General features: G+C 51.8%; 2 protein-coding genes and 1 long non-coding RNA gene across 4 annotated transcripts in view; 2 read left to right on the forward strand and 1 right to left on the reverse strand.

Annotated features, from left to right (window-relative positions):
* The window catches only part of LOC310666276, a 119,437-nt gene that overhangs the window by 73,767 nt on the left and 24,000 nt on the right, over positions 1-21,670 (reverse strand). The window lies entirely within an intron of this gene.
* The window catches only part of LOC310666072 (uncharacterized protein), a 1,539,811-nt gene that overhangs the window by 41,857 nt on the left and 1,476,284 nt on the right, over positions 1-21,670 (forward strand). The gene's annotated exons all lie outside the window — the stretch shown is intronic.
* KCNJ9 (potassium inwardly rectifying channel subfamily J member 9) lies at positions 6,614-21,123 on the forward strand. The gene is made up of 3 exons (XM_083416687.1): positions 6,614-7,125; positions 16,295-17,258; positions 20,398-21,123. Exons 2-3 carry the CDS (start codon positions 16,331-16,333, stop codon positions 20,724-20,726), a joined length of 1,257 nt encoding a protein of 418 aa, XP_083272813.1. The 5' UTR covers positions 6,614-7,125; positions 16,295-16,330; the 3' UTR covers positions 20,727-21,123.

Genomic DNA, 21,670 nt, shown 5'->3' on the forward strand with positions numbered 1-21,670 from the left:
AAATCGAGTGGGGGAGGATTGAGGAAATATAAATGTAAATATATGGGGGGGGGATGGGGAGGAAATGGTGTTGGTTTTGGTACATCTGTATTGTAATGTAATACAGTATGTGAAAACCAATAAATAAATAAATACATAGATGATAGATAGATGATAGATGATAGATGATGATAGATAGATAGATGATAGATAGATAGATAGATAGATAGATGATAGATATAGAAAGAAAAAGTGTGTGCTGGATCAGGCCACAGGGGGCCCATCTAGTCCAGCATCTTACTCTCCCAGTGGCCAGTCAGATGCCCATTATGGGAGACCCACAGGCGGTATCCAGCCACAAAAGCCCCCTCCCCTTCCATGTTTCCCTGGAAGGGGCATTCAGGAACATTTCTGCCCGAGGGCAGAGCACAGGCCTTGTGGCTCCTTGTCTCCTTAGACAGACCCCTCTCCTTAGCCGCCTTCCCTCTCCACTGGCCCGTCCCAAAGGCTGCAGCACACACGGAGACCATCCTGGGAAAGCGACCCCGTCTCCCCCTCGCTTGAAAGACACGGCGTTTGCAGGGGACAGGTAACGAAAGGAGCTCCAGGTCAGGGCTATCAGGTAACTTGCGCGCCGGAGGCGACATTCCCCTTTCTGCTGGGATTTTGCAGAGGCTGTTTTGGCCCAGGTGCCTTTGCAACAGTGATACTCCCTGGGAAGGCGAAGCCTTTTCAGCCGGGGAAATGGAGCCGGGGGCAGCCTCCTCGGGCGAGAAGTCCCTGGAGAGAAAAAGACGGAAGCAAATCAAAGGAGGGAGCTTTCTTTTTGAGAAGCAGAAGGAACAAACATATCACACCTGTCCTTTGTCTCCTGATTTTCCTTCCCACCACATTTTCCACCAGCTTTTCTTCCTTTCCATGACCCCGCCATTCTTCCTCTCTTGCTGTTAAAACTGCTTCTCGATTCCAACTGGGTTGTTTGCAAGAGCTCCTGTGTCATCGGTTTAAAAGTCACCTTCGACGGTCGATGTGTGTAAAAAACCAGCAACTCTAAATAAAAGTAGTTTCCTCCCCACTGCCACCCCCCAAAAAATACTCCCCCCCCCAAAAAAGTATTGGTTTTTACAATATTATCGACAAACAAACACACAAAACGAACAAACATAACAAACATAAATCATAACCTTATTAAAAATAACAGTTATTAACTTTGTAAAGCGACTTCCTCGTTTCCCCTTGGTTGAATTTCATTGCATGTCCTTATAACGGTTTTCCAAATCCCAATTTTTATAAACTTTTAACTTAAACATTAACATCTTTAAATCTTCTCCTAATAGTATTAAACATATTATTTTATCACTTAACATAAATACAATCCTAAGCCCATTAAATATCTGGAAGCTGTTAAGTTAAAGTAGCCGGAAATAGCTTCCAAAAAAATACTTTTAAGAACATGAGAAGATATGAAGAGGCTTCTGAAGGGGACTCACCTAGTCCAGGCTCATGTCCTCACAGTGGCCAACCAGGTGACCATTATAAGAAACCTGCAAGCAGGATAATAATAATAATAATAATAATAATAATAATAATAATAATAATAATTTTTATTTATACGCCGCCCTTCCTGGTTCAAAAACCGGGCTCAGGGCAGCTAACAACAAATTTAAAACAATTATAAAAGCAGCATAAAATACAGTATAAAAACATGAATAAAAATAAAATTCAAAAATCAATTTAGGGGAAATAAGCATTAGATAATCCCCAGGGCTAGCTGGCTAAACTGGTCCTACTTGGGTCAGGGGACCAGGAGGCCAGGGGAGAATTTGATGTGGGGTCTCAGAGCAGGTAATCTTCGTAAAAGGGGAGGGGGAGGGAAGGAAGGGGAATAAAAGATCAGGCTAAGTTCAAATTGAAAGCCAGGCAGAATAGCTCTGTCTTACAGGCCCGACAGAAAGAGGTTAAATCCTGCAGGGCCCTGGTCTCATGGGACAGAGCATTCCACCAGGTCAGAGCCACCACTAAGAAGGCCCTGGGGGAGGATAGTCTGACTTCCTTAGGACCCGGGACCTCTAAACTATGGTTATTCATGGACCTTAAGGTCCTCTGTGGGGCAGACCAGGAGAGGCGGTCCCATAGAATACAGGACTCTCCCCTCCGGTGGCTTCCAGCAAATGGGATTCATGAGTATTGCTGCCTCTGACTGTGAAGACAGAGCATAGCCATCCTAGCTGGTCACCATCAATAGCCCTCTGCTTCCATGAATTTGTCCAGTTCTCTTTCAAAGCCCTCCGAATCAGTGGCCATCACTGCCTGCTGTGGGAGGGAGTTCCGCAGTCCCACTCTGCTGCGAGAAGAAATACAAATTCCATCCTGTCCGCAGAAAAGGGCCTTTTCTATTCCTTGCTCTGAAACAAACACACAAGCAAGTGGGAGGCTTTCCTCCCCCCTTCCCTTTTTATCCTGACCCTTTCAAACATGCCGGGGGGGCTGGGAGAAGAGTCTTTTAATGGAGATCCTACCACGCAAGATAAAATGAGAAGCATCGAGGCCGAGGCAAGGAGGCCCTCTTCTGAAATGCACGGGCCCTGGGTGGAATCCAAATGGCGAGAACAAGAGATGTTCTGTTTTCATTTGTGTCGTGTGTCTCCCCCCCCCCCACCTCAAAACCTGCCCCCCCCCCACGACTGGACCTGGCTGAGCCACTGAGAGAGAGCTGCTTGTCTCAGCAAGAAGCCAGCATCTCTCTCTCTCTCTCTCTTTTCTGCAACCCACACGAACCCCTGGTGACAAATTGCCCCCGCCTGATCAATTTGGATCTCGGGCAACCTGACAGGTATCCTTCTTGACAGAGCTGGCCGGGAGGGAGCAGACATTGCATTTTGCAAGTGGCAGAGAGAGAGAGAGAGAGGGAAAGAGAGAGACGCACCATCAGCAGTTCTTCAAAGAAAGAAAAATATGGGAGAAGAGAAGAAGACAGGTGGAATCTTCCACTGTTGGTTTGGGAGTCTAGGAGGACAAAAGCATATCAGAAGAGCCTGCTGGATCCGGCCAAAGGGGCCCATCTAGTCCAGCTCCCTCTTCTCACAGCGGCTGCCATGGACTGGCTGGGGACAGAGGAGTGGGGGGGGGACCCCCAAGGGAAGAGAATCAAGGGACTGGTGGTGGGACAGTGATGAGTGGTGGGAGGGAGAAGAAGGAGCAGACTGGGAGGAGAAAGAGGCAACAGGGTTTCGTGAGCAGGAAGAGGCTGTGGCAGAGAGCAGTGCAGACTCAGAGGCAGGAGCAGAAGGTGGAGAGGAAGGAGACCAAGAGGCAGAAATCAGGCAGGCTGCGGAAGAAGACAGCAACCCCTCTCCACTGGCCCCCCAGGACATGAAGAGGGATGAAGAGGACAGAGCCAAGGGAGAAAAGGTAAAGGAGGAGGAGTCTTAGAGAGCCTTGGGAAGGCAGTCCTCACAACTGCCTCATTGGGGCAAGGCCTACCGAGAAGAGCTGCTGTGACCACTAGGCCTGTGCTGTTTCTGTTTCTTTGAATAAAGAGTTAACCGACACCTGGTGAGTTATTGCTGACCTGCCCCCCCCCCACTGCTGCCCTGACAGAGGCCACCCATGTCCTTCCTGTCCTCACTGTGGCCCAATGTCCCAAAGAAGAGAGGAATCCAGATAGACTGCCACTGCACCTGGAAGTCCCATCAGAACAGAAGTAGAGCCTGGCTGCTGGATCAGGCCCATGGCCCATCTAGTCCAGCATCCTGTTCTCACAGGGGCTGACCAGATGCCCATTAGGGGAACCCACAAGCAGGATTCAAGCGCAAGAGCAGGGGTCAGCAAACCTTTTCAGCAGGGGGCTGGTCCACTGACGCTCAGACCTTGTGGGGGGCTGGACTATATTTTTTGGGGGGGGGGATGAACGAATTCCTATGCCCCACAAATAACCCAGAGGTGCATTTTAAATAAAAGGACACATTCTACTCATGCAAAAACACGCTGATTCCCAGACCGTCCGCAGGCCGGATTGAGAAGGCGATTGGGCCGGATCCGGCCCACAGGCCTTAGTTTGCCTACCCATGCACAAGAGCAACTCTCCTTTCCTGTGGACTAGATGGGCCCCTTGGCTCCTCTTAGGTCCTTCTAAGACAGCTCCTCCCATCCTTCTTCCCCCCCCCCCCGCGATGCTTCAATTTTGTTCCCATCCCCTCAGCTGCTCCCTTCATTAAAAACTCATTGCTGCACTGTTGATTATTTCTGCTATGCAAACGTGGCCAGCAGAAAATGCATTATTAATTTGACAGGGGGAAGGCAGGTGGGGGGCAGAGGGGGGCGAGTTACACAAGTCCTGCTGTCCTTCTGACGTTAAACTTAAGCGGAGCACACCCAGCTCCCTCCTCCTCCTGGATTCACACTGCATAGGAACTGTGGAAGCTGCCGGCTGCCCAGCCAAACGATTGGCCCATATACCCCAGTATTGTCTACACCAGGGGTCAGCAAACTTTTTCAGCAGGGGGCCGGTCCACTGCCCCTCAGACCTTGTGGGGGGCCGGACTATATTTGGAAAAGAAAAAAATATGAATGATAACCCAGAGATGCATTTTAATTAAAAGGACACATTCTACTCATTTAAAAACACACTGATTCCCAGACCGTCCGTGGGCCAGATTGAGAAGGTGATTGGGCTGGATCCGGCCCCCGGGCCTTAGTTTGCCTACCCATGGCCTACACCAGTGGTGTCCAAACTTTTTTCAAAGAGGGCCAGATTTGATGAAGTGAAGGAACATGAGGGCTGACCAAAGTAGTTGACTTTTTTTAGGATTGAAGTTGTTGAGGGCTTTTTTTAGGATTTTACCCCAGGAAATAAACTGCCACAGGGGCCGGATTAAACCAACCAATGGGCTGGATCAGGCCCCTGAAATGGATGGACTTTGGACATGCCTGGTCTACACTGGCTGGCAGCAGCTCTCCAGGGGTTCAGGCAAGGAGTCTCTCCCAGCCCCACCTGGGAGATGCTGGGGGTTGATTAAGGGGCCTTCTGCATTCCAAGCAGCTGCTCTAGCAAAGCCCCAGGGTAGATTCCAGAAATATAATCTGTGGAAAGACTTGAGGCCCATAAAGTTTTGGGGGCTGCTTGTGGGCTTCCCACTGGGGCATCTGGTTGGTGCCTGTGAGAGCAAGATGGGGCCCCTTTGGCCAGGCTCTTCTTATGGAGCCTCCAGGTCTGTTGTTGTTGTTCAGTCGTTTAGTGGTGTCGGCCTCTTTGTGACCCCCTGGACCAGAGCACGCCAGGCCCTCCTGTCTTCCACTGCCTCCTGCAGTTTGGTCAAACTCATGCTGGTAGCTTCGAGAACACTGTCCCGCCATCTCATCCTCTGCTGGCCCCTTCTCCTTGCGCCCTCCATCTTCCCCAACATCAGGGTCTTTTCCAGAGAGTCTTCTCTTCTCATGAGGTGGCCAAAGTCTTGGAGCCTCAGCTTCAGGATCTGTCCTTCCAGTGAGCACTCAGGGCTGATTTCCTTCCGAATGGAGAGGTTGGATCTTCTCGCAGTCCATGGGACTCTCAAGAGTCTCCTCCAGCACCAGAATTCAAAAGCATCCATTCTTCGGCGATCAGCCTTCTTTATGGTCCAGCTCTCACTTCCATACATCACTACTGGGAAAACCATGGCTGGAACTAGACGGACCTTTGTCGGCAAGGTGATGTCTCTACTAGAGGCAGTCTATCTTGCTTCCTATGTCCATAGGTATATTTGGTCACTGTGAGAAGAAGAAGCTAAACTAGACAGCCCCCCTTGGGCCTGATCCAGCTACAGGGCTCTTTTTCATGTTCTTCTTCATTTAATCTGCAGAACAACCCTGTGAGGTAGGCTAGGCTGAGAGGAAATGATTGGCCCAAGCTCACTCAGGGAGCTTCATCGCTGAGCAGGGATTCGAACCCTGGTTTTCCAGGTCTTCGTCTGACACTACACCACACTGGCTTTCCGAGAGACCTTCTACTCTGAGGCAGAAAGGACAATTACACACCATCCATTATGCAACCATTTGAGTGCCTCCATCGCTCCTGACAGCCTTGGAACTTACTTCATACAGACGTGGATTTCATTTTGTGCCAATCTGGGCATCTGAAGAGCTGATATCTATAGATATGTCTAAATTAAGAGGGAGGGATAGATGGTTATCGAATCTTAATGTGAGCTGATTCTTTTGGTCGCCTTCACTTTCTCTGTTCAATTCTTATTAAAATCAAGACTAAATAAATAATTGCAACAGAGTGACTGGCTGATGGCAGAACCAAAAGTCTGGGAAGGCAGTGAGCTTTCCTTCGCTGCAGATTTCTAAATCAGGTGGCCACCTGTCAGGGATACTTGAGCTGCGAATCTTGCATCACAGGGGGTTAGACTAGATGACTTTTGGGGTTCCCTTCCAACCCTACAATTCTATGAACAACGGCAGCAGCAGCAGCAACAACAACAACACTCCTCCACTGGAGGTTTTCCAGCAGATGCTGGATGGCCACCCATCAGTGATTCGTTAGCTGTGATTCCGGCAGGACAGGGGGTTGGACTAGATGACCCTCGGGTACCCCTTTCAACCCCACAATCCCATGATTCTATAAGAGCGTGACTGGCTGGTGGCCTGTCGTTTCCCTTCTCCCCCCCAGCGACACTCGGCACACACCCAACCCTCAGCGACACCCTCCGACGAGTTCCAAAATCATGCCTGGTCGTGCGTTTTCGGGGAGGGGGCGGCGATGTTGGTTCTGCTTCGCCCGCCAGAGCTCCCCCTCCCGGTTCTCTCTTGAAGCCGAGACGGTGCAGCCTCGCCACCATTTAGCATCCCAGCCAAAGGACGTCCAGAGCCGTTGCCTTGGCGACGGCCGGGAAGTAAGGGTGCCTGGGAACGCGGTGGGGGGGGGGAGTGAAGTCTCCCATATATAGAGAGGGAGAGACTGACTCCGGGGCTGATGAGCTGCAGCTAAATTTAGGCGGAGGAGGGAAGGAGCAAGAGGCGCCGGGGATGTCATGCAGGGGGGCCCGGGCGAGACGGGCCCCGCCGGGGGGCGGCCACGGATCCTGCCCGGCCCTCCCTCTCCGCTCTCCACGCTGCCGCCGCCGCCGCTGACCTCGAGAGGCAGGACGCTTTCAGCACCACCAGGTGAGCGGACAGCTCCCTCGAGGGACCCAGCGGCCTTAGCAAAGGATGGAGGAGGAGGAAGAGAAGGATGCAGGGACCGGGTTGCCAAGGAAACGAGCTCGGGGCGGCTTCGCGGGCAGGGGTCCTTCCCGGGTGGGAGTGGGCTGCGAAGGAGGCCACGGAGAGAATAACCTTCTACGGGGAAGCAGCCTTGCAAGTAGAAGTCTCTGGTTCAACCCCCCTGGGGCATCTCCTCCAGGCAGGGTTGGTGAAACCCTGATGAGCCACTGCTGCCGGTCAGTGTAGGCAATATGGAGCTGGGTAGACCAATGGTCAGACTCAGTAGAAGGAAGGCAGCGTCCTCTGTTCCTGTGAGAGGGGTGGAGGTCTCATGGACAAGCTGGTAGAGGAGAGCAAATCAGGGGGGAAGGGGAGGACCAGAGAATGGTAGAGTTGGAAGGGTACTCCAGGGGTCATCTAGTCCAACCCCCTGCAATGCAGGAATCCTACCCACAGGCGTCCCTGGGTGGGCTCGAACCACCAACCTTCTGGTTAAGAGCCAGACACCAGAGAATAATGCATACCGCTCTATTTGGGCCTTGGCCAGACCCTACCAGGAGTCCAGTGTCCAGTTCTGGGCGCCACAATTTAAGGAAGATATCGAGAAGCTGGAAGGTTGTTCAGAGGAGGGCAACCAAGATGATCCAGGGTCTGGAAACCAAGCCTTATTATAATAATAATATAATAATAATTTATTATTTATACCCTGCCCATCTGACTGGGCTTCCCCAGCCACTCTGGGCGGCTTCCAACAAAATATTAAAATACAGTAATGCATCAAACATTAAAAGCTTCCCTAAACAGGGAGTTGGGGATGTTTAGCCTGGAGAAGAGACGACTGAGGCGAGATATGAGAGCCATCTTCCATTATCTGAAGGGCTGTTACATGGAAGAGGGAGCCGGCTTGTTTCCTGCTGCTGGACCCAATCCAGTGGATTCCAAGGCCAAGAAAGGAGATGTTGACTAAACATCAGGAAGAACTTTCTGACAGCAAGAGCTGTTTGGCAGTGGGACAGACTTCCTCGCGAGGTGGTGGGCTCTCCTTCCTTGGAGGTTTTTAAGCTGAGGCTGGATGGCTGTCCGTCAGGGATTCTTCAGCTGTCATTGCAGGGGGTAGGACTAGATGACCCTTATGGCCCCTTTTGACTCTATGATTGTGTCCTACCTGCCCTGAAACGTGCCATAGCCAGTCAACTCAGTTTAGGGTTATATATCGTGGAAGCTGCCTTCTACTGATTCAGAGCCTTAGGGTCCAGCTAACTCAGTACTTGCTGCACTGACTGGCAGGCGCTCTCCAGGGTCTCTCCCAGCCTTAGCAGGAGGCACTGGGGATTGAACTTGAACTGCCTGCAGAGCAAGTGCTCTAACCACTCAGCCAGTAGCTCTTCCCCTTCACATAAAGCAAGTTTCCAGTCCTCATGGTTCTGAGTTGCAGAGTATACTGCGAGGCCTTAACAGCAGATGAGGAGGGAAAGCCGTATCTCACTTCCCACTTCTTATGCTTCCTTTCCGTAAAATCTGCAAACTTATTTTTATTTAAAACTTTCATGCCCCACTCGCCATTGCAAGGGCAATTCAAGAGTGAGTTGCAAAGTAAAAATCAATGGTACCTCCTGTTTTAATTCTGAAAACAACAGCCATGGAAGGTAGGGAAGACTGGGGAATGGGAGAGAAAGGGCAAAGGAGAGCAGGGGAGAAAGGTCAATTTCCCTAAAAATCACAGAATTGTATATGCTTATTATGCCTTGTTTTATTCTGACCGTAACAACTTTTTTAAGGCAGCAAAAGCAGAGAGGGGTTTTTTAAAGGGTCTCTTGCAAACTTCCTGAGAAGCCAGGGGCAGGAACCAAGATCTCTCTTTTCATAAATATGTAAATTTTTAACATCTCATCTTTGCAAAACCAGCCGTGCAAAGTAGGATAAGCCTGGTGGAGGGATATAATATGAAGGGGAGCCCTGCAGGCTTCAAGGGTGGTTTGGGTTTTGAACTGAAGCCTCTTGTCCAGATAAATGTGGATCTGCTCCCTTGTTTCCTTTTACCGCAACACTGCAAGGTAGGACAGCCAGAGCGAGGAAGAGGGCTGGTGGAGATATTTGGGTTTTGGACACCAGTTACTTCCCAATAGATATTTAAATCCTCTGTATTATTATGGATACTTCAGTCAGTCAGTTTCTTAACTGCCTTTCTAAAAACAACAACAACAAACCGAAGGTAACTTATAAAAATATATAATATGCCGAGTTTAAAACCAGACAGTAAAACAACAATTTATCCATATAATATTAAAAAGCCATGCATGCAATCCAATTTAAAGAAAAGCAAATATCAAGACCAGCAGAAAAAGAAAAAGCAACCAGCCCCATCGATGAAAACAGCAAAGAAAATATTTGACACTGAGACGGACGCCAGTCCTTCCCTATAATGTTATCCTTTTGACAACAACCCTGTAAGGTAGGAGAGGCTGAGGAGCAGCAGAGGGAGACCGAGGAAGGCCTAATTCTTTGAACATCAAGGGCATCTGAACTCCTAAGAAGCTGCTTTCTGCAGAGTCAGGCCCTTGTTCCACACTGAGCAGCAGCAACTCTCCCGGGTTTCAAAGAAAGAGACCTTCCCACTCCTGCCTGGAGACATCGCTGGACCTTCAACCCATGACCTTCTGGGCTGCCACTGAACAACAGCCCTTCAGGACCCCTGTCCTCATGGCAGGGGATGAACTAGATGAGCCCTTGGGCGCCTTTCTGCAATTCTATTATTCTATCTGCAAATCCTTGTGCCTAACAATTGATCAGTCGGGTGAGCAGGAAGAGGCATGGAGGTTTTGCGGGGACGCCATCCCCTCCTGGTGCATTTCATTTTTCAACAAGGAAGTTAAAATATGTAGGGAGATGGAAGGGGGAAGGGGGGGGCAGTCAGGCTGCAAATTGAGGGCCAGGCAAGGGGGTTGGTGGGTTGGCAAGAGAAGGGAGCCTTTTCTTCTCCACAGGAACATTTGTTGGGTGTTGGGTGGGGTTGGCGGTTCTTAGGAAGGTCTCAGGGCTTGGGAACAACCTCCCACCCACCCACCCACCAGCAACTGCAAACAGTTAAATCCTGACACAGGCTGCAAGCAGTTTCTATGGCGTTCTGCTTCCAATGGATCCTGGAAGCTCAGCTCAGCATCGGGAGATGATTCAGGACCCATATCCTTAGTAGTGGGAGCATAGGGGGTTTGATGGATTGGCGGGGGGCTCCCTGTGGCTTCCTACCCCCTTTTTCCTAAAGCTTTGGGGACCCCCAGAGTCCAGACAGTAGCCTCTCTCTCTCTCTGCAGTCAGATCATAGCAGCTATCCTTGGATTAAAGATGTAAGGACATAAGAAAAGCGTGCTGGATCCGGCCAAAGCGAGTCTATCCAGTCCAGCCTCCTGTTCTCACAGTGGCCAAATCCCCCTAAGGTCCTAGGAGTTCAGATAGGCTGCCTCTGGGCCTGGAGGTTCCATAAAGACATCAGAAGAGTCTGGCTGCTGGATCAGGCCGAAGGGGGCCCGTCAAGTCCAGCCTCCTGTTCTCACAGTGGCCAGCCAGATCCCTCTTTTGGGAAGCCTGCAAGCTGGACCCAAGCGCAGGAGCCCTTTCCTGTCTGCTGCCAGTCAGTGCAGACTATACTGGGCAGTGTAGGCCTCAGTGGTTTGACTCGGCATAAGGCTGCTTCCTGTGTCCCAGTCCCCAGTGAAAATAGGGGAACTCCTTGGGGGCTCAACACCCCCATTCTCCTCAGGCTCTGCTCTGCTGCCACACTTGGAAGCAACGATTCTTCTGAATGCCAGTCGCTAGAAAATGCAGGAAGGGAGAGAGCTCTCGTGGTGGAATCCTGCTTGTGTGTTTCCATAATGGGCATCTGCTGGACTAGATGCCCTCCCCCCTTTGGCCTGATCCAGCAGCCAGGCTCTTCCTAGGTTCTTATGAACCTCCAAGCAGCAGCCAGTGGACAGCAAGGTTGAGCTACCAAAGACCACCAGCCAGGAGCCTGGGCTGATGGGCAAAGAATCAGGACCATGGAGAGAGCTTCAGGAGGGGAGCCTGAACGTGGCTCAAAAATAAGAGGCAGCGTCCAAGCTGGCATGTGAGGTTGCAGCTGAAGCGCATCAGGGGGTGCTCTGTGTGTGTGTGTGTGCACGCACACACACCTCTCTCCAGGGCTGCCCTACTTGGTGTGCTTGTTCCTCCTTCTCCTTGCCAGCTCGCTATGAGGAGAAAGGGGAAGGGGCTGAAGTCCACGCTCACCCAGTCTTGTCTCTGCCAGGGTGCTGGCATGGACTGGGTCCCAGATAGGAATGGGGCATGAATGCAATGCAGGAGCAAGTCAGGAAGAGGAGGAACACCAGCTGCAAAACAACACACATAAAAACCCCCACCTGGATTCTTTTTGGGCACCTCAATCTTTCACTGGCAGAGAAGGGTTCAAGAGGGGCTTCTAAGGGCCTGGATATGCAGGGCTCAGCCTTGGGGTACAGAGTTGGGCCCAGGGAGGTGTACCTGGGACCTTCGCCCCCAGACCTGTGAGTTAAAGCACTTGCCAGCTTTGCAGCAATCTGTTCCTAGAGTTGCGTCTGACGTAAGAGAAGCACGCGGCCTCCTCTGCTCTGCGCTTCGGGGAGGGGAGAGAGTCTACCTGCAAACCATCAAAATGAAAGGCGGGGGGGGGGGTGTTCTGTGGGGTCTGGGTCCCCTTGTGAGATTGGGCTTTAAAAGGCAGTGAATCCTGTAAATTAATTCTGACCCTTTTGAAAGAAACAAAGCAAAACACAATCTTTCTTCCATACTGAAACTCCTGCCGGTCAATTGACCCAAAAGTTTGGGTATCCTAAGAAAGCAAAGTATCTCTCAATCCCCTTTCTGCATCATTTTTACAGAACAGTCGAATTACAGGTTTGGAAGGGGCATCAAAGGGCCATCTAGTCCAACCCCCTGAAATGCAAGAACCACGGCTAAAGAATCTCCGACAGGCTGCCAATCCAAGCTCTGCTTAAAAACTTCCAAGGGAGGAGAATCCGCCACCTTCCGAGGGAGCCTGTCCCGCTGTCAAAGAGCTCCTACTGGCAGAAAGTTCTTAATGATATTTAGTCAGACTCTCTTTTATTGCCATTTAAATCGATTGATTTGGGTCCTCCACTCTGGACTCCTCCCTGCAAAAAGCTTCTTTGGAGCTTTTAAAGGAGAGGTTGGATGCCCACCTGCCAGGGATTCTTCAGCTGTGAATCCTGAATTGCAGGGGGTTGGACTAGATGACCCTCAGGGTCCCCTCTGACCTTATAATACTCTGAGTCTATGAACACATTCTCAGGTGAGAGTGGCCTCTTTCCCCAAACACTGTCTATTAATAACCAAAGACAGACACGGTTTATCGGGAACGGGTGCAATTGTTCAATTATTGCTGCGGACGCAGTTTAAAAATAGAGCCGTGCTTAATCAGCCGAGCCATCTGGGCCTCGACAACACACCCACCCGCTCTCCTCGCAGCTTTGCCACCAGCCCTGCTGAGGGAGGCACAGATCCGTGGGCCCAGATCAGGACAGGTAGCCTGGGAGGGAGTCGGGCGATCTCCTCCTCCAGTCTAAAGGCCTGGAACAAGCCTTTAAACACGCATGGGAAATAAGCATGTGATTTGAAACTTTATAAGTGGTGTTTGCAACTTATTCCACAACAATAAACTGAGGCAGAGGGGGAAGGCTTACATATTGCATTTTTTAAAAGGCCATGTTTCTAGGCTTCGTGGCTGCAACTTCAGATTTTGAAGTGTGCAAGCCTTAGATCACATAGTTGAGCTGTGGAACTCCTTGCCACAGGAGGTGGCTTTAAAGGAGGATTAGACACATTCGTGGAGGAGAGGGCTATCAGTGGCTACTGGCCACAATGCCCATGGTCTGCCCGCACAGATGGAGGCAGTCCGTGCTTTTGAATAGCCTTGTTGCTCAAAACCGCAGGAGGGCAGAGGGCTATTGCGTTCAGATCCTGCTCTTGGGATTCCCCTTGGGGCTACTGACTGCCCACCGTGAGGGCAGAATGCTGGACTAGATGAGCCACAGGTCTGATCCAGAACGTTGCCTTTTTGACCTTCCATTTCCTTCCAGCCCTTTCTCAGTCTCTGTGTGCCTTGGAATAATTCCCCGCTCCCTTTAGTTTTTTCGGGCTTTGCCACCCTGCGCTCTTTCGGGAGGGAGGGCAGGATATAAATTTAGCATCACAGATTGCAGAGCTGGGGTCCCCATCCAGCCCGCCTCTTGCTCTGCGGGAATCACAGCTCAAGAATCCCAGCGGCAGAAGCCGGCAGGAACAGGCTCCCTGTTCTGTCAATTCCAGCATCCACTGTCTCCCAGGGCAGAGAAACATGGCTGTTACGTAAACCCCACTTTTCTGTGTTTACACCTGCAGAGGTAGGTGTGTGTGTGTGTTTTAAAAAATTGATGCCTGTCTAGGCACAATACCCACTTAGTGAGAGCCTCCCCCCCCCCAATCCACGTCACCCTCTCCCTGAACCCACCATGCGAAAAGGATGCCAGTTTTAGCATCGGCAGGTCCCACACCACACCCCCACGCAGGCACTTTAAAAACACACAGGCGCACGCCAGGAGCAGGATGAATAATGCTAATGTTTTTGCAGCATGGGGCAGCACCATGAAGATGATATTTTCTGCAGCCAGCGATCCCTGGGAATAGGGATGGGCGATGCTGGGCCCGCGATGAATTGCGAAGTGGGTGCAGGAATGGTAGCAAAAAAATGTTTCCTGGGAGCAGTTAATGTTCCTGCAAGCACAATTAAGAGAGCACTTTCTGGAGACTCCAGGCTTCCCTGCGGGGCCCAGTGGCTGACACCATTGGTCTGTTACATCAAAAATTCACAGCACAGAGCCTTGCAGGACCTTAAATGGGCCTGTTCTGCCACAAAGGCAGCTGTGGGACCCTGAACTGCTTTCTCAGCGGCTATGGGTTCACAACCTGGACTCTTCTCCATGTCATCTGGTGCTACAATAAGCCTGCAAGTGCTTAAGGGGCCACAGAACTCACAGCATAATGGAATCATGGAGTTGTATGGGTTCCCAGAGCTCACCCCCAGCAAGGCAGAATTCACAACTGAAGCATCCCTGGCAGATGGCTATCCAACCTCTGCTTAAAAACCTCGAAGGAAGGAGAGTCCACCGTCTTCCAAGGGAGACCGTTCCACTCTTGAATCTTGAAATAATACTCTTGCATTCTAGCATAATATTCCTTCCTTCTCCTCCCAGCCCACCTTCCGCTCCTCTCTCCAGCATCCTTGGATGTACAGAGGGTAGAACTGGCATCCTCTAGCATCTAGTCTCGTTCCCAGGGACTAGGGTCCTGATCCCAGGAGATCAAAGCCGCTAAGCAGAACACCCACAGTCCAAACAAGTCAGGTCCAGAGCATCAGTCTTGGTCCAAACCTGGAGCAGAGGCAGGGTCACCATAATAAGGTTGGGTGTGTGTGGCTGGAGTGAAGAGCAAAATGCCAAAATCCTGTGTCTTGTATGCTTTAGTTGAGATTCCTGCACTTCAGAGGGTTGGGCTAGATGACCCTTAGAGTCCCTTTCAGCTCTGCAGTTCTGTGATTCTATAATTCTGTGATTCCTGAAGGTCCACGATCTTCCTCTGGGGGCTCCGTGAGTGTCACCAGGGCTGGACACGACTTCAAGAGAGGTCTCTCTATCAAGCCCCAGAGCCCTAGTTGTGATTTGGCAAGTGGGTGCAGTTTTCACAGTGAAGATTTAGGCATAAAAGGCTTAAAAATAAAGGAAAGGAGCGACAACCGCCTTGTGGTTGCACAATCGCATTCTCAAATTTTGACACTTCTCTGCTTTTACCGTTTGAAGATAAAATGCTTCCGTTTTGTGGAACAGACAGCCTCGTCGCTGCTCCTGTTTCATCTTGTCTGCTTATTGCCTGGGTAGCAACTCGCACCCGGCTCCAACCATAGCCCTGTCTGCCAACTGGTGCAGGGTGGGCCTGGCATGGAGTCAGCGGGGAAGGGTTCCCAAACTGGCCTCTGGTGGATGTAAAAGAGAGCGCTGGAATAGTTTGCTGGCAAAAGGTCCCAGATTCGGTCCCCTTTGGCATCTGCAGGTAAGTTTGGGCAAAGACACTCCTGCCTGGAATATCCTGGAGAGCTGCTGCTGCCAGCCAGTGAAGGCAGAACTCAGTAAGATGGAACCCAATCGTCCAGCTCAGTATAAGGCAGCTCTCCTCAGGTAAACTCTTTATTCTGAATCACGAGGACTAGAATCCTGCTTTGCTTTTGAAGGGAGGGCCCCATGTCAGTGGCAGAGCCCCTGCTTGGCATGCAGAAGGCCCAGCTTCAATCCCCACTAGCAGCTTCTCCAAGAAAGGCTGGAAAAACACCCCCTGGGGAGCTGCTGCCAGTCAGAACAGGCAACGCTGAATATTCAGCCACTTATTATTGAGGGGAAGTGCGTGGAACAGGTCTCGGTGTTTCGATTTCTGTGAATGGAGCTGAGAGACGACCTAACCTGGGGAGCACAGCAGGTTATATTTTCTGAGAATCCTCTGGAAAAACAATCTCTCAAAGGACCTGTTGATGGCATTTTACCATTGTACTGTTGAGAGTGTATTAACATGGTCTGTGTGTGTGGTTTGGGAGCTGCACGGTGAGGGGAAAACCAATGCTGTCTAGGGTTGTAAAGACTGCGGAGAGAATAATTGGGTGCTCTCTTCTCACCTTGGATCAAATGTATGCTGCCAGGTGCCACAAGAAAGCGGCAGAGATAGCGCAGGATAGTGCGCACCCCGGAAATGATCTCTTTCAGCTTCTGCCTTCTGGAAGAAGGTATAGGGTTATAAAGGCCAGGACTAGCCGCCTGAAAAACAGTTTCTACGCTAATGCAATTCTGGTTCTAAACGCAGCATATGGGGTCTCTATTGCATAGTGTATTTTAATATGGGGTTTCAGAGTTTTTAGGGGTTTTTGAATGTTTTATGTAGTTTTTCAGTTTCATTGTTCTGCATGGGACAATGACAATAAAGATATCGTATATATATATCTATCTCGTAGTCAGTGGCCTGGCTCTTCACCAGGCAGCTTCCGGCACTAACCCGGCCTCGTGCGTTTCCCCCTCCGCAGACTCGGAGCCGCTGGCCGGGCCCCGCGAGCGCTAACATGGCGAAGGACAACTCGGCCTTCTCCTCCATCCATGAGCCCCTGGCGCCCGAAGCCAAGGTCCCGGGCCCCCAGCTCAAGCCGGCAGCCCTGCGGCGCCTGGGCGAGGAGCCCGAGAAGGCGGAGAAGAAGCGGGGTCGCCAGCGGTACGTGGAGAAGGACGGCAAGTGCAACGTCCAGCACGGCAACGTCCACGAGACCTACCGCTACCTGACGGACATCTTCACGACGCTGGTGGACCTCAAGTGGCGCTTCAGCCTGCTGGTCTTCATCCTGGCTTACGCCAGCACCTGGCTGTTCTTCGGCCTCATCTGGTGGTTCATCGCCTACTGCCGAGGAGACCTGGACCACCTGGGCGACGACGCCTGGACGCCCTGCGTCAACAACCTCAACGGCTTCGTTTCGGCCTTCCTCTTCTCCATCGAGACGGAGACCACCATCGGCTACGGCCACCGGGTCATCACGGACAAGTGCCCCGAGGGAATCATCCTGCTCTTGCTGCAGGCCATCCTGGGCTCCATGGTCAACGCCTTCATGGTGGGCTGCATGTTCGTCAAGATCTCACAGCCCAACAAGCGGGCCGAGACCCTGGTCTTCTCCTCGCACGCCGTGGTCTCCCTGCGCGACGACCGCCTCTGCCTCATGTTCCGCGTGGGGGACCTGCGCAACTCGCACATCGTGGAGGCCTCCATCCGAGCCAAGCTCATCAAGTCCAAGCAGACCCAGGAAGGGGAGTTCATCCCCCTCAACCAGACGGACATCAACGTGGGCTTCGAGACCGGAGACGACCGACTCTTCCTGGTCTCCCCGCTCATCATCAGCCACGAGATCAACGAGCACAGCCCCTTCTGGGAGGTCTCCCGGGAGCAGCTCAAGAAGGACGACTTCGAGATCGTGGTCATCCTGGAGGGGATGGTGGAGGCCACAGGTAGGCGGGGGAGGGCCAGAAGGGAGGCAGGGAGGGAGGGAGGGGACCCCCCCAAAAATGATCCAACCCATAAGCCAACTTTTATATGGCCACTGGAATCTTTTCTATCCCATCAGGACCTGCCCGGGCAATTGAGAGGACACCTTTCCACAATGGTTAATCAATGTCTGGATTTTTTCCACTTTTTATAGGGTTTTTAATTGTACAGTTTTGTGGTTTATTGCTGTAAACAGCTGAGAGAGAGAGAGAGAGAGAGATGATGATGATGATGATGATGATGATGAATTTCCTGCCTTTTCTCCTGCCGGGACTAAAGGGAGCTTACAAACAGAAACAAGAACCGCTAAAAACATAGAAAATTTGATTATTAAAATACAATTAAGCATTGAGAGAATATAAAACTATATACTACATGTATGAGCTCTATTAAAAACCAACCAGTAATTGCAATAAAAACAGCCTTAAAAGCAGTCAGTTCCCAAACGCTTGTTAGAACAAGAAGGTTTCCACCTCCCAGTGGAAGGGAAGGACAGCAAGGAGCTTTTCCAGGGAGGTGGCTCCAAAGTTGTCTGGGAGCAGCCACCACCAAGAAGGCCCTGGGAGAACAGGCTGCTGGACTAGAAAGGCCTTGAGCTTGATCCAGCACGCTCTTCTTGCACTCTTAAGGCAGCTTCTCGTGTTCCTAATGAGCCTCAGCACCTTGCCCAGCGACGCTCCTGCAGGTGAGCTCGTGAGATTGAGCTGGGATAGAAGGCCCTCGGCCAGGGGGAGGCAACCTAAGGCCCGGGGGCCGAATGCAGCCCAATCGCCATCTCATTCTGGCCTGCGGAATCATTGTGTTTTTACATGAGTAGAATGTGTCCTTTTAAATGCATCTCTGGGTTATTTGTGGGGCATAGGAATTCATTCATCCACCCCCCCCCCCAAATAAATATAGTCCGCCCCCCTCCCACATAGTCTGAGGGACGGTGGACTGGCCCACGGCTGAAAAAGGTTGCTGACCCCTGCGCTAGGCAGTCCCTAAGCTAGAACTGGGCTCATGAGTAGATGGGCAGCCAGAAACTGCTTTATCCTGAGTCAGACCATTGGTCCACCTGCATTTCCTGCACTGGCTGGCAGAGGCTCTCCTGAGTTTCAGACTCTGGGGTTTCTCCAAGCCCTTCCCAGAGATGCCGGGGGATTGATCCTGGGACCTCCAGTGCTGGTTCCTACAGGCCTCCCCCCCTCCAATAAACCAAGGTTCTAGTCCTCATGTTTCTGAGTCAGGCTATAGGTCCTTCTCACAGCACTGAGCTGTGGCTGGTGGTGTGCAAATGGACCCAGAGCCTCAGGAACTTTCGGGGGGAGGGGCTTCCCTCTCAGGGGGTCCTCACCCTTTTCTTCAGGACCCTCCAGCATTGACTTCTCTCCCCTTCTCTGCCCCGTGTGCACTTACATAAGCCTCCTGCTCTGGGTGCTGCTTGCAAAGGCTTCTGGCTCACGGATGGAGTGCCAGTGGGGTGCATGTGTGTGTCAGGCTTTGAAGATCACTGGGCTTGGTTGGGGTGGGCTGGGGGCGAGGGGGGAGGGTGGGGAGACTCAAAGGCCCAGCAGATGACCCTCAATGGTTTGGCTCAATATAAGGCAGCTTCCCATTTAAATCAGAACCATGAGGACTAGAACTTTACTTTTTTTAGATGAAAGCCTCCATGGCAGAGCAGCTGCTCTACATGCAGAACCTCCCAGGCGGAAGTGGGGCTGCTTGCTCTTTCTGAAAACCTGGAGGGCCGCTGCTGCCAGTCAGTGCAGACAGTACTTGTGCTGCTTAAACTCAAGTCAAAGCGTTGGTGTGCTTTGAAAACTGGGGCGACTGCTCTGCGGTTTCTCCCTTGGCTGCGCAATTTAGTGGGGCAATGAAGCCGTTTTCTGTTGATTAAGCTGCTTGGGCTATATAAACATTCAGGTGGCTAAGAATTTCTTCCTTTGATAGCATTTTCACCTGGTTTAGCTTGGTTTTCCCCTTTAACGACCACCCAAAAGATGGAAGAGATTGTTCTGTGGAGCACCCTGAGACCTCTGGGTACAGGGCGGTATATAAATTCAATAATAAATGAGTAATAATAATAGGTGGACCCAGCAGTCAGTATATAACTCTAATAGATAAGTAACTAAAGAGGGGAGCATTCCTCAGGCGGCAGCAGTGGGGCAGGCGGGGTGCCTCCTCTTGGCCTTCCGCCGCCTGAGGCAGGTGATTCAGCTCGCCTCATCGGTGGGCCGGCTCTGCTCTTTGTGTATGAAGAAGCTCAGCAGGAGAGCTGACAACTTGACTTAGGCAGGGGTCAGCAAACTTTTTCAGCAGGGGGCCGGTCCCTCAGACCTTGTGGGGGGTCAGACTATATTGGGGGGTGGTGAACGAATTCCTATGCCTCAGAAGTAACCCAGAGTTGCATTTTAAATAAAAGCACACATTCTACTCATGTAAAAACAAACTGATTCCTGGACCGCCCACGGGCTGGATTAAGAAGGCGATTGGGCCGGATCCGGCCCCCAGGCCTTAGGTTGCCTACCCATGACTTAGGGGAACGGTGGGCAGCTCGTGTAAGATAGATCCCTGTTGCAATAGGCAGGGAATTCCAAAGGGTAGCTAAAAAGGTAAAGGGACCCCTGACCGTTAGGTCCAGTCATGGCCGACTCTGGGGTTGCTGCGCTCATCTCGTTTTATTGGCCAAGGGAGCCAGCGTACAGCTTCCGGGTCATGTGGCCAGCAGGACTAAGCCGCTTTTGGCAAACCAGAGCAGTGCACGGAAATGCCGTTTACCTTCCTGCCGGAGTGGTACCTATTTATCTACTTGCAATTTGACATGCTTTCGAGCTGCTAAGTTGGCAGGAGCAGGGACTGAACAACGGGAGCTCATCCCTTCACAGGGATTCAAACCGCCAATCTTCTGATCGGCAAGCCCTAGGCTTTGTGGTTTAACCCACAGCGCCACTTGTGTCCCTAAAAGGGTAGCTACTGCCACATATAAGATGGGTTTCGTGCCAGGGCATTACGCGGCACCATCTCGGCCAGTCGAACGTCCGACTCCATCTGAAGGTGGCGTTTGGTGACTCTGCCCGTCCTGACTCAGTTTCCCTGCTTTCTCTGCTTTGACCCCCCCAGGGATGACCTGCCAAGCGCGGAGCTCGTACCTGATGGACGAGGTCCTGTGGGGCCACCGCTTCATGTCCGTCCTCTCTCTGGAGGACGGCTTCTACGAAGTGGACTACAACAGCTTCCACCAGACCTTCGAGGTGCCCACGCCCAGCTGCAGCGCCCGAGAACTCTCCGAGGCGGCTGCCCGCATGGATGCCCACCTCTACTGGTCCATTCCCAGCCGGCTGGACGAGAAGGTGGAGGAAGGGACCACCGAGAAAGCGGCGGTGGAGGAGGACGCGGACAAGGAGAGGAACGGGAACCTCGCCAGCGCCGAGAGCGAGTCCAAGGTCTGAGGGGGCCATGGGGAGAGGTGGCCAGGCCACGGCAGGAGGCCTTGCTCCAGGCACGCTTCCCAGCAAGGAGGAAGCAGGGACAAGCCGCAGAGAGAGCGAGGCAACAGGGCCGGTGGCCGGAGAGCGGAAGGAGGATGCGGGGCTTCATCGACGGACCAGAGAAGGGGCCCCGAAAAGGATTCTTAATGACCCCCTTAAAAACCAGCTGTTCCCCCAAACCTCCAGATATCGTCAGACTCCAACGCCCAGCAGCCGGGATTTTGGACGGAGGGAGCTGTCGTCCGTCGGGGGGGGGGGGGGAGCCTGGGGCTGGGAAGGTTTGCCTTCGACACACAGACACAAACCCTGACATTTGTATCTGTACAGCTAGACAATAAACCTGGGCAATAAAGAGGAAGGTGGAGTCTTGACTGGGGATCCTGGTCCAACTTCATGGGAGACTCTGGGGCTGGGGGGGGGGTCATTTGCAAGGGGGTGGAGAAAGGATGGGAGACAGGCCAAGAACCACCCCTATGAACCCGCCTGCCTTCCTCACAATCACAGAACTGTCAATTTGGAAGGGGTTTCCAAGGGTTCTCAACTCCCCCAATGCAGGAACCACAGCTAAACCATCCCTGACGGACGGCCAGCCAACCTTCATTTAAATAACTTCCAGGGAAGGAGAGCCCATCACCTCCCGAGGAAGCCCATTCCACAGCCAGACAGCTCTTAGGATCAGAAAAGGATTCCTAATGTTTGGTGGGAATCTCCTGCCTTGGAAGTCCAGCGAGCGACCTGGCCGCTGAGTTGTGCACTGGCTGAAGTGGCTGAGGATACCCAGCCAGATGGGGGCAGGGTACAAATAATAAATTTGTTGTTGTTATTATTGTCAGATGCAGGTCTGTAGAAAGATGCAGGTCTCCATTGTCAGTGAACGCTTTATTCAAGTTACAGGTAGGTAGTTG

Source organism: Podarcis tiliguerta (genome assembly GCF_965153285.1).
Source record: "Podarcis tiliguerta genome assembly, chromosome: 16".
NCBI lineage: Eukaryota > Metazoa > Chordata > Lepidosauria > Squamata > Lacertidae > Podarcis > Podarcis tiliguerta.